This window comes from Lutjanus erythropterus, chromosome 13 (genome assembly GCF_056507025.1).
Source record: "Lutjanus erythropterus isolate fLutEry1 chromosome 13, fLutEry1.hap2, whole genome shotgun sequence".
In the NCBI taxonomy this organism is placed as follows: Eukaryota; Metazoa; Chordata; class Actinopteri; order Lutjaniformes; family Lutjanidae; genus Lutjanus; species Lutjanus erythropterus.
This window is the reverse complement of record NC_139329.1, coordinates 28,571,781-28,583,360: the sequence shown is the minus strand read 5'-3', so window position 1 is coordinate 28,583,360 and position 11,580 is coordinate 28,571,781. Positions and strand designations below refer to the sequence as shown.

The 11,580-nt window shown below is 39.9% G+C and overlaps 1 protein-coding gene across 1 annotated transcript in view; it reads right to left on the bottom strand.

Annotated features, from left to right (window-relative positions):
- Window positions 1-200: 200 nt before the first annotated feature.
- The window catches only part of LOC146316782 (DENN domain-containing protein 2A), a 43,305-nt gene continuing 31,925 nt past the window's right edge, over window positions 201-11,580 (bottom strand). The window contains exons 10-20 of the mRNA XM_084733756.1: window positions 10,928-11,037; window positions 10,143-10,212; window positions 9,104-9,181; window positions 6,971-7,111; window positions 6,694-6,842; window positions 3,747-3,924; window positions 3,591-3,632; window positions 3,330-3,435; window positions 2,741-3,028; window positions 1,471-1,557; window positions 201-1,167 (exon numbers count right to left, since the gene is read on the bottom strand). Of these exons, the coding sequence (XP_084589882.1) occupies window positions 1,136-1,167; window positions 1,471-1,557; window positions 2,741-3,028; window positions 3,330-3,435; window positions 3,591-3,632; window positions 3,747-3,924; window positions 6,694-6,842; window positions 6,971-7,111; window positions 9,104-9,181; window positions 10,143-10,212; window positions 10,928-11,037 (1,281 nt within the window). The 3' untranslated portion in view covers window positions 201-1,135. The remainder of the gene's footprint in view (window positions 1,168-1,470; window positions 1,558-2,740; window positions 3,029-3,329; window positions 3,436-3,590; window positions 3,633-3,746; window positions 3,925-6,693; window positions 6,843-6,970; window positions 7,112-9,103; window positions 9,182-10,142; window positions 10,213-10,927; window positions 11,038-11,580) is intronic.

Here is an 11,580-nt window from a genome sequence, read left to right as displayed (position 1 = left end):
GTGTGAATGTGAGCATGAGTGGTTGTTTGTCTTTGTGTGTCAGCCCTTAGATGAACTGGCAAATTGTTCAGGATGTCAGCTGGGATAAACTCCTGCCGCCCCGCGACCCATCAGGATAAGCAGTTGAATGGACAATGGATGGATGGAAGCTGAGAGAATACAAGAATTTTCAATATTTTATGAAAAAAAGAGTCATCGTCTAATTCAAAAATTCAGATCACTTTATTTATAAAGTTTCATTGTTCTTTCAATCAAGTTTAAGGCAAACCTAGTTGCTTTTTGTGAGACACATACTGATTGGCCTACTGTAAGATATACATCTTCTTTTAACATCCAAACCCTTTACTCAAACCCAAGTGGTAGATGTATTCACATTGATTTTCCTTTTGGTGCTCATTCCTTTATCAATAAAAGTACATTTACATAAAACAGTGGTACATTTACCCAACAACCCAAAGTGGTCTACAAACAGTCTGGACTAGACTCTGTTAAATAAAGCCTATTACAAACTACAGGAGATTTCTTTGCACTCACTTTGAAGGAAATTTAAAAAAAGAGATTAGGTTTTTCTAAAAAGATATAAATTAACTTAAAAGCCTCCTGTTGATGAAGAAGTTGTACTATTGTATTTATAAAAGCTCCTATAGAAAATACTTGGAATGTATAGGAAAGTATTGTACAAATTCTTACAGGTTTAGAGGTGAAGTCAGTGAAAAAGGGAGAACCTTCTTCCTAAAAACATTTACACTGTGCCGTGCTGTACAGTAATACACTGCAGGGACTGACGGTAATCTGTAAAACATTAAAACCTGTGAACTAGTCCAACGAGACACTGAGAGACGTTGCTTTATTGTGCCGGAGGGGAGGTTTGGTCCAAGCTGAGTAAACCCTTCACAACACTAATGGAATGACTTGTTAATGAAGCTGAGAGCTAAAACCTAACTTTCCCCAGATTCCCTCATGTCCACAAACTGAGTCCAGTTCACATCAAACAGTCTTCCTTTCCTTTTTGACCTAAAGACACATCCCCATCTTCTACACGTCCAAGGAGCGCGTCTTCCTCTTCTTCTTTTTTTAACTGCACACCTCTTCATGCCTTTTACTACTTTCACAGATGACATCCTGACTCCAGGCATCATTTCTTGGAGAGGAACTTCATCTTGTTTCCTGAAAAAAGAAACACATGTGAATGAAATTAAAGACACAAAAAAATTAAGTGCAGTTATTTTGAGTAGAGGACTAAAGTCTAACTTGTATTGGCTAATATGGCAATATACTTTAAAATGATTGGCTAATTTCATTTATATTCATGAAAGAGTGCAGGATGGACTTTCACTTTTAGTCTGGGTTCTTAAGAATCATTGTTGCTTTGCTATAAAGTGACCTAAGTGTCTCTGCCTGTACTGGCAGGTTTTATAGTTGATTAACTGATTGATCAATTGATTGACGAGGCTATACGATAAATCTCACCTAGACCCTTGAGGAACTTGTTGACTCCTCGTTGTTCACTCCCGGGCAGTGAGTCCAGATATTCTTGTGCTCTCACCTCAAATAGACCTGAAAATAAAAGAACAAGGTGAATGTTTTAAAGAGACCTCTTATCAACTGGATTAAAAAAACAGTACGGAGTAAATATGTATGGACCGACATGATTATTAGAGCCATTACTTTGATATAGTTCTCAGTTACATAACTGTAAATTGTTTGGTAGCTCTTAGTCGTAGTTTTTGCTGACAAACCAAGTGTAAAACATCACCTGATTCTCACATCACAGGAACCTTTTTGTTTGATAAATTGTTTTACTATTTTTTTGGGGGGGGGGTTTGTGAGGGATGTTTCATTATGGAGGAATGCTTTGTTTGGGGGTTTTGAATTTGTTTATGACACGTCAGTTAGCAAAAGTTTACCACCCAAACCACTGTGGATCATTAGACTGTGAGTAACTAACTAACTTTATGGCGTCTGTCGGTGGATGGCAATTTCCAACCTGTTCACATTTAATTTAGAAGCTGCAATGATATTTCAAAAAGACGCATATATAATCTTTACCTTTTAATTATTTATTAAGGAGAGCCCCATTAATATCAAAATCTTATATTCGAGAGAAATCAGAGTACATATAAAACTACATCACTGAACTTTGCTTTACTTTTAATTCTTGAAAACAACAGTTGACAAAACAGACTCCATTTGAGGTCCAGTTAACTATGTCACACAGTCCTTGTTATCAAATATAAGTTACCTTGTGGAATTTTAGACATCTAGTAGTGTTATGGACCTGTTTTTCCATTTGTGGGTCACTGTTTTGTTTATCTCTGGCTCACGCATGAAGACACACATGCCCAAGAAGAAAAAGCACTTTCTAACACATCTGTTAGACCTCAAGCAAACTCAGTCACAGAGAAGACTTTTGGGTGTGAGGTAACTTCCAATCCAATAGGATTCTTCTATGTGGTGAACCTTTTAACAAAAGTCCTCCTTATAATGAAAGTTGGAACATCTACAGCTCCATCAAAACTACGTAAATTTCATCTGCTGTTGAAGAGCTGTGTGATAAGACTTAAAGCTCAAGAACAAGTGAATATATGGATCTTGAGTTGACAATGTTACAAAATACTGAAGAACAATAAAATCGATTCTAACATATGTTATGACTGTACTATTTCTTCCAGGATTAAGGGATAACATTTAACTTATAAACTGTACAACAACAGGACGGCAGATAATAAAATGTCCGTACCTCTGAGGCCCTGCCGGCGCAGATCCCTCTCCTGGATGAAGCTGGTGAACATCTGGGTCTCCATGAACACCTCCAAGAACCTTCTCAAGCTCTTGGAAGTAACTGCTTTGCGGAAGGGCTCACGCTGAAAGGAGGAGGAGGTGGAAGGAGAGGGGCTGGGCAAGGTGGGGGAAGAGACGGACTCATCCTCCCGCTCTGCTCCACCCATGAAGAGGGAGTAGTGACCCACCATCTCCACGAAGAAACGCACAAAGGCCTCTGACACCACCGTGCTGAGAGAACTGGAGTCTGTGTGAAGAGAAAACCAGGGAAGAGAAATAAAGGAGATTAAATCGCAGGATGTTAAATGCCCTGTACAACAGAATAATGAATACATCCAGTATCTGCTGATCAATACCAATGATCAAATGTAAGAAAATAAATTCCAAATTTACTGGAAATTCCAGATACTCAACAACATAAGGAAGATTTCCTTACTCTTGATCATTTTACAGCACTTTAGTATATTTGTTATTTCTAAAAGAAAATATAAATATATTGTATAAATACAGTATATTTTAACAGTGAAATGTGAGATGTGCTGACTCACCATTGGACAGATCTCCTTTTTCACAAGCCAACTCCCTCCTCTTGTCCAGCACATGCTCGAGAGCCGCCTGCAGCTTGTGGGGAAGAATGGAGTCCTCATCATCCAGCTGTGCAGGGAAAAACACAGATGTAAATACAGTCAACACACTGCAGCGAATTAACATATTGTATTCACATAACATCTGGCAGAGTCACTACATCTGTAATGGAGTTAAAGGGTGACTCCATGTGGCTGTTTTCCTCGTGTTTCTATGGTTTCTACCTGGCGTAGGAAGCGACTGTTGCCGAGGTCGACCACCAGGACCTGAGGGAAGAGCAGAGGGAGAGTGATGTCATTTCCTGGACGTATTGTTCAGTTCTGAGGTAAGGCCCAGAGTCAAGGGCACCGCAGTCATTCGCACACTCAAACTCGTCTTACCTCTTCTATGGGCAGCTCTTTGAGTCGAGGCAGCGAGCTGGAGAGGAGGCCGACGATAAAGGGGGTAGGGGTGCAGACGATATCCAACATGGAGGGCGGGAGCACAGGGATGTACGTATGCTGCCAGGTGAAGGGGTAGAGGAGAGCCACTACTGCGTGACAACACTGAGACAATGTGCTGCAGAAAGAGAGAAAGAAAAGGGTTAATGTTCATAAAAATAAAATTAGTTGATAAACATTGTTTTAAGCCTCCAAAAAACTGGGTACTGGGGCTGGGTAGCAAACTTCAATACTTTTATGACACAGACCGAATTGCTCCGATACTGAGGAGTATCAAAAAATGCTGTGTCATTCGATACTTACAGAGTAAATCTCATCAGTGTCAGTGAGCCATGCATGCATCATGCTTGTACCAAGATCTAATAATACTGGTGATTGGCTGTCTAACGTTACACATTGTGAAGGTATGCAGGAAAACACCCTGTTACACCCAGGGACGCAGATCATTGTTTTTTTTTTGTTTTTTTTTGTGTGTTTTTCTTTTAATAGCACCAGGTCTTTGAACAGCTTCTTCCTTGGAAGTGAGTTATTGTACTGTAATATGAAATGTAAATTTCTTCTTGTGAAACTGAATTTATTACCAGAGAAGGTATCACTCATGTACAGAAGCCAAGGTATTGGTACTGGTATCAAACATTTTTGAACAATACCCTGCCTTAGGAATATCTCTCAGCAGATAGTGTAATAATGGACATCATTATTAGATTATTAAAACAATCTCACCACAAGGTCCATTTAGCAGCTATTGTGGAGATTGTATCAATAATCTTAAGTTCTTTCTTAACCTTGGAAATACAACTGCAACTGCCGTGCTTCTTTGTCTGTTTGATGTTTGTATTCTGTCTGTTGTGCTTTATTTCTATTTAAACTGTAACAGGTGTGCTGTCTTGGCCAGGTCTCTGGTTATGAAACAGCCAATTTAATACTCATGCTTCTATAAAACCTATGTGAGCAATTGAGACCATCAGACTGGCCATTTCTATATTATACCTAATGTCTGCCACCAGGTCGGATTCTCCTTGAAATCAGATGAAGCCAGCCTGTGTTTACATTTTCCCAGTTGGAGTTACAGTGAGCATTATCGTAGCCAGATAAAAGGAAGCAGGGGGAGATTTTTATTTAGATAATTTTATTTTTGACGTTATATTTTGTGCTTATGGAGGTGGAAACACTAGTGCTTTTGTCCACAGGGCCCCCCCAAATCAATACAATATGAAAGTTCCTTTCTAGTAGCTTTAAATAAAATAAACAAAATAAAAAAAAATCTGTGTTCTTTCCAAGATCAAGAATGAACTTTCAAACTCAGTATTAAAGCCACCATGCAGTGAGAAAAAAAGATGGTAATATCTACAATTTCATGACAACTGTGATGCAGACAAAGCTTCAGAACAGCTACTTAAAGGACATTTTTCTGAGATTGTCACCTATTGTTTCTAAAGTCAAGAATGAACCTTTAAGCTCAACAATATTATTATTTGTTGATCTTTTTAAGTATTATGTTATCCCATAAACCTGTCCACTTGTGACTTCACATAGATTCACTGTATGGTTCGTTCTAGTTTAAAGTGGAAACACACAACTTTTCAACTCTCCCCATAGTCTTTCCAAGTGGTATTATTGTTAGCGTTGCTGCACACAACAATGGATGACTTTGGAGATACTGTTTTCCCAAGAAGGTGCCCGGTGGCATACAGATACTAACACCATTAAACTGTAAAATCAACTTCATTATTTAAGTAAGTTGATAAAAAAGTTGTCTACTTACACTTTAATATACAACCACAATCCAGAGTCTTGCTGTACAGAGATGTAAAATTCTTTGTAATATCTCAATGTAATTCACAGTAACAGTAAAATATGCCACAAAAATCTTCTATAAAGCAAAATATATCCCTAAGAGCAGGCTCTTATGACTGGGGTTTTCTATTTAAAGCCTAGTTTCTACCACAAGGTGGTGCTAATCAGCTCCTCGAGGAAAGTAACCTCTCCTGGAGCACAGCTTCTTAATTTGGAACACAATGTTAAAAGTTCATTCCTGTTGCTGCAACAAACCCGCTGTTACCCTGAGAGGAATGTTAAAAAGCATCTCTAAGGGGAGAGTGATGTAACACTTATAAAAACTATACAGCAGCAGCAAACACACTCACCCCACGCTGTGAACTTAATCTCTGCCGGGTGTGCATCTGCTCTCAGTTAATTCATTAAAAAATTGATTGGCGAGGCCAAGTTTCCACTCCACAGTAGAAGAGTGTGCAACGACTCATGATCTGCTGATGAGCTCTGGTGAGAAATGCTTCTTATACCGCTTTTTAAACAACAGCGCAAAGACAGACATAATGTATTGCAATTATATTTCCTGATCCACCTGGCAGGTGTTTTTTTTTTAAATCAGGACAGAGTTACTGATTCTGCTGAGCCCACATGTTGAACCAGGTGTTCCACAACAGTTAAAGGTTGTGTGTGTGTGTGTGTGTGGGTGTGCTGACGTCATCGTGCACACGTGTTAGCTCTGGAGTCATGCTCTCAAGCCGAACTCCTTCTATCTGGCATCCATGACAGTTTTCCAGACGAGAAGTGATTGTTCCCCAGGCGACTGTATAACACAACAGCATTCCTTCCTCTCACACTCGGTCAGGATCTTCTTTTCCTAAGACTGTTTGTCTCTCTGTCAGATCCTTCAAACTCTTTACTCTCCGTCTTTTCAGCATCATAACCCTTCCTTTAACGATCCAATCGCGACATATTAATTAAACGGGCTGATTAAAATACCGCAGTGACTCCACCCGCCCCAGGACCGACGCTTGTTGCAAGAACTGAACGTATGGTCTTTAGGTCTGGAAATCAAACTAACCACCGTGCTCTGTAATAATATGCTGCTGGAGCCAACCTGAGTTTGTCAGCAGTGAAGATGACCCTGCGCTCCAGGAGTAGAGACGCGAACACTCGGAGGAGGAGACGTAGACTCAAGGAGGAGAAGAGACATTCAAAGTCTACATGTTCCAGACGAGAATCGGACGGCCTACACAGCTCTATCACCTGTAGGAAAGAGAAGGAGAGAAAAGACTGTTAGACATTAATGTGATCATTCATAACAAGGATTTTGCCCCTAAGAATGGGGTGATGTACCACTGTTTTTTTTCACAGTGACACTGCCATCATCTCACCTCTGTCCCAGAGCCAGGTAGGAAGTTTTTGACAGTGATGGTCCGTCCTGGAGCAGGGAAAGGAGCCTCCATTATGCCTCTCATGAACGGCTGCACCAGAGCCGGGGAGATGGCCCTCCTCTTTTCCACTTCATCCAGGATCTGGAAAACACGGAAAACACGGGCTCTGTAATTTGAATACTGGCAATGACAAATATTTATATGATCATACCGTAGACTTTGACAGATATGTGTGGAGCATCAAATCTTTTTAAGTCGGCTCTAACATAATCGGTTCAATAGGCCTGGACAGTGGTTTTCAAAGTTTGAGATTGTGGGCCTCTCCTCAGGCAAAGCTTGGACAAAGGTGCCCCCCACCCTTAGTTTACTTGCTTAGTTTCTTTTATGTGATTTGATCCCATAGACACTCCACAATTGTGTCAACAGAGCCTAATATTGCTGTTTTACATAACTGTCCAAAGGCATTTATTAGTTTCTAATTCTGGGAAAGAGCGAAAAACAGTGTCTCTGAACTCTCTCTTTAATCAAATCACACACATTTAGGCTACTCTAGATGATCTCCTTTTATTTATTCCATTCACTGAGCCTCCCCTGAAAATGTGTGGAGCCCCTGTGGGGAGGCCCACCTCTCACTTTGAAAGCCTCTATTCTAGACCTTTTGTGTAGTTTGAATATTTCCATTTTAGGATTGGGCCATATGATGATATATACTGGATATGATTTGAATGATTTAATGAGTAGAAAAACAATGCATCAACTCATACAAAAATAATCCCTCTATATCACAGTTTATGACCTGCCATGCACTGTGTTTTCTTGTTTTGCCATCAGAGGAACATTTCTGGGCCACAACAGTGAAAGCAGTGGTGCGTAACCCCCAGCCAGTAACAGTTTGCAGGTTGTGAGGGCGGGACTACATAAATAGATCGTAGGCACGCATCCAAGAGGAGGCGCGGAGGAGGAGCCAACTTTGAATGTTATGTTTACAAATCGCAGCTGACAAATCCTGCTCATCCGCCTTTAACTTAAACAACCATCAGATATTTTACCGTCAATATCATTTATACCATGGTAGATATCCCTTGTATATCTCTGGGTGTATTGAGCCACAGTGGGACTACTTTATGGCTAAAATAGATTTTTTATATCATTACATATTATGTTTTCTCTTGAGTATAATGCTTAACACTGTGTGGGTGTTACAATGTGTGCAATTATCCATCTTATCTTATCAATTATTTTTTTTCCATTTGGCTATTCCTGTTGCTGCTGTAACAGTGCAAATGTCCATGTTGTGGGAGTAATGACGGATTAACTAATCTTTGTCATTATCTTATTTGATTAGCTAAAAGTCCCATTGACATTACAGTCTCCTCTTTCTGTAAACTAACAGTTAAATAGTGGTGGATTCAAGTACCATAAAAATGAATCAAGAGTGAGGTCATTCAGTGTTACTGAGAATATGCACTGAGAGTTCTTTGAAAGACTTTTTGTCAACAACACTCTATTATCATTATCATCACAAACACATTTAATCTTGCCATGATGCAGTGGAGACAGCCAAACATTGTCAAAAGTCGGTACAACAAATGGCTAACAGCCTGAATCCATCATGTGTACCCCTCTATACACTTATCCACACATCTGTATAGTATTAAACTGTTGCGTAGATGATCTGATACAGATGAACATATTCATATATTCATAAATAACAGCAGATATATTGTGTTTACCCCTTTATGTCCTCATCTGTATCCTTACAAACCCGTAGTGGTAGCATATGTACTCTGCACGGATATTTAAGTACACAGAGTTCGACATGCATATAAATTTAAGGCTTAATACAGGGAACCTTTTCCACTGCAGTAACCACATCAGCTGCAGTTCACATGTGTCTCTGTACTGGAGCCAGGACTACATCGCTCTGTGGGAAAGTAGAGCGGATGGAGGGTGGGTGGGGCTCTGTGGGCACCGAGGGTGGTACTGCTCTGTACTCTTTTAGTTGGGGGGTGGGGATGTATGTACAGTATGTGTTTGTTTAACACAAGCAGTTCTGTGCGATGTTATTTAATTTGATGCAACACATGTATTTGTGCGAACTTAGCGTATTTGTGTTTAGTTCATGATATCTACCTTGGAGAAGAGGTCGAAGCAGCCCAGGCGGCTCACGATGCAGTAGACCTCAGGGAGCCTTCGGCCTTTACCACTGGGCTGTGAACAGCCAGCAAGAAAAAGACAGGTTCAAAACACTGCAGTGTCACAAGACTGCTCACCCAAGTACAGCCACAGGATTAAAGCAGCGGAGCAGAGCAAAGCCTTTGTTTCGACTTCAAGGGTACATTCAGGAAGAGAAATTATTTTATCAAAGGAAAAACAAGAAATGTACAGGAAATAATTATTGACAACTTGCATGTTTATACAACAAAAGAAAAACTGCAAAAGGAGCAGAGGAAGTTGGATGAACAAGTTTCTAATGAGGGATGTTAAAGGGATAGTTTGGATTATTTGAAATGGGGTTGTATGAGGTACTTATCAATAGTTAGTGTATCACCTACAGTTGACAGGCTCCCAGTTTGAAGAAGTAAAAAGGGATACCAGCACAGAAGCTGAGCAACATACTGCTGTGGACTGGGTCAGCAGCAAAACATACTTTAGTCACCTAAAACAAGGCCCACCTAAAGACATTAATATTGGTTTAATCGTACACTATATCTAGAATATTTCACCATTTTATCTTGCCATCAGACAGCCTTTTCCAATAGGAAACAATCAGCCAATAAGCCAAATATCGCTCCCTCAATTTAACCTTGCAGAACACCAATCTGTCAGTCTGTTTTATTGTGCATTGTGTGACTTTCCTTATAAAATATCAAAGTCACACAATAAGACAAAGAAACTAAACAATCGAGGCAGTGGTAGACGTGCAGCTCCTGTGTTCTGCGAGGTAAAAGTACAGATTTCGCCGATGGTCAGTTAAAGGTGGGAATTTTTTCAGTGGCTAAATATGTTTTGTTGCTGACCACAGCATTTCATTTGCATCCTATACCAGGACTCCTGCTGTTTGCGTTCCAACCACCATCTACTGTAGGTAATACACTGACTGTTGATAAGTATTTCATACAACCCCATATCAAAACATCTGAACAATCCCAACAGCATTTTAAAAGCATACCAGTAATCGCCGACAGTAGCCAAACCTCCTGCTTCCATCCTCACCCGTCAGGACAAATGAGAACGTCTCACTGGGGGTAAAAAGAGAGAAAATAAGGTAATTTAGACATGCTGGGAAATGTTTACAGCTGTTAAAATCACACAGAGAAGACTGTTGTGGAAACGGAAACTTCCATTCTGGACTGGGACTTTGTGTTTTGATAAACAAAGGTATGACTTTGTACGTCAGAAGAAGTCCCTCAGGACAGGCTTACTCTGCAAATATCCACACAAAAACCTCCTAAGCTCTACCTGACAGGTATTCATTGGCCAATGGGCACTTTCTTGACAGCCACTTCAGTGCAGGTGTGTGTTTGGTGGCCCCTCACCCATTGAACATTTGCCTCCAGGTAATTATTAACCATCACCATCGGCGCGCACATCATCATTTCTCAGAACAATACAGACGTTGAGAGGCTAAGCTAGGAGGTATGGGGTAATCCAGCCAATTTTAAACAGCGAAGAGAAAGAGGTGATTTTGTAATAACAAACCAGGTGCTAAAGGTGTTAAATCCACCTTCTCTCCCTGTAATCATTTGTCACCGCCAGCAATTTATCGTTAAAGAAAGAACAGTCATCTTTACAAGGCACAAGGTCATTTCTATTTTCAGCTTCTTCTGTAACAAGTGGTTATTAGCAGAACAGCTGAGCTATTACCACTCTGCCGGGAAATTCCGGTGTCCCTGTTTTGTTTCACTTTTCTTTTTATGTCTTAAGTGCTGTGGCAGCAGTGAGAATCAGACTGACCTGGGGAAGTTGTCGACAGGCGCCCAGTCTTTGGCGTCGGGGAAACAGAACTGAGGGATGACTTTCAGCTGGTCCTCAGCCTCCCGCATGAACTTAAAGCTCCTCTCAAGCTGAAGAAAAAACAGGACCACTAATATATTTAACACAACAAATTATTTCAAATTAGAATACTTTAAGACTAATATGCAACTGAGACATCTACACGAAGAAATGAATATTGAACCACAAAAAGAACTGCACATCTTCTTTTTCTATTACCATTACCTAAACAGAATTTTAGATGGGTGTTATTCTCTACCTAATCTCTCACTGTTCATCACCATAAAACTAGTGTCACTATTTTAAGTAAGTGTGACAACAGCCAAAGGCCTCAGTAAGATAATAAGATAATGTTTTTTAAATTGTTATTTTATGTTTTGCGCATACAAGAACATCAACATATTAGAAGTCCCTGCTTTACAGTAACTGTAACCAATGAGTTTTTCTTTTGTTTTGGTTAAACTAAAGTTTTTTTGAATGTTTTCTTCAGTCAGTCTTAAAGCTGTATCACTGCTAATAAATTACAAGGCTATTATTCCCTATTTATTGCACAAGACGTGCTCTTGCTGTTCTCATAAATGTAAAATTTCCTGTGTTCTCAGCTTGAAAAGTCC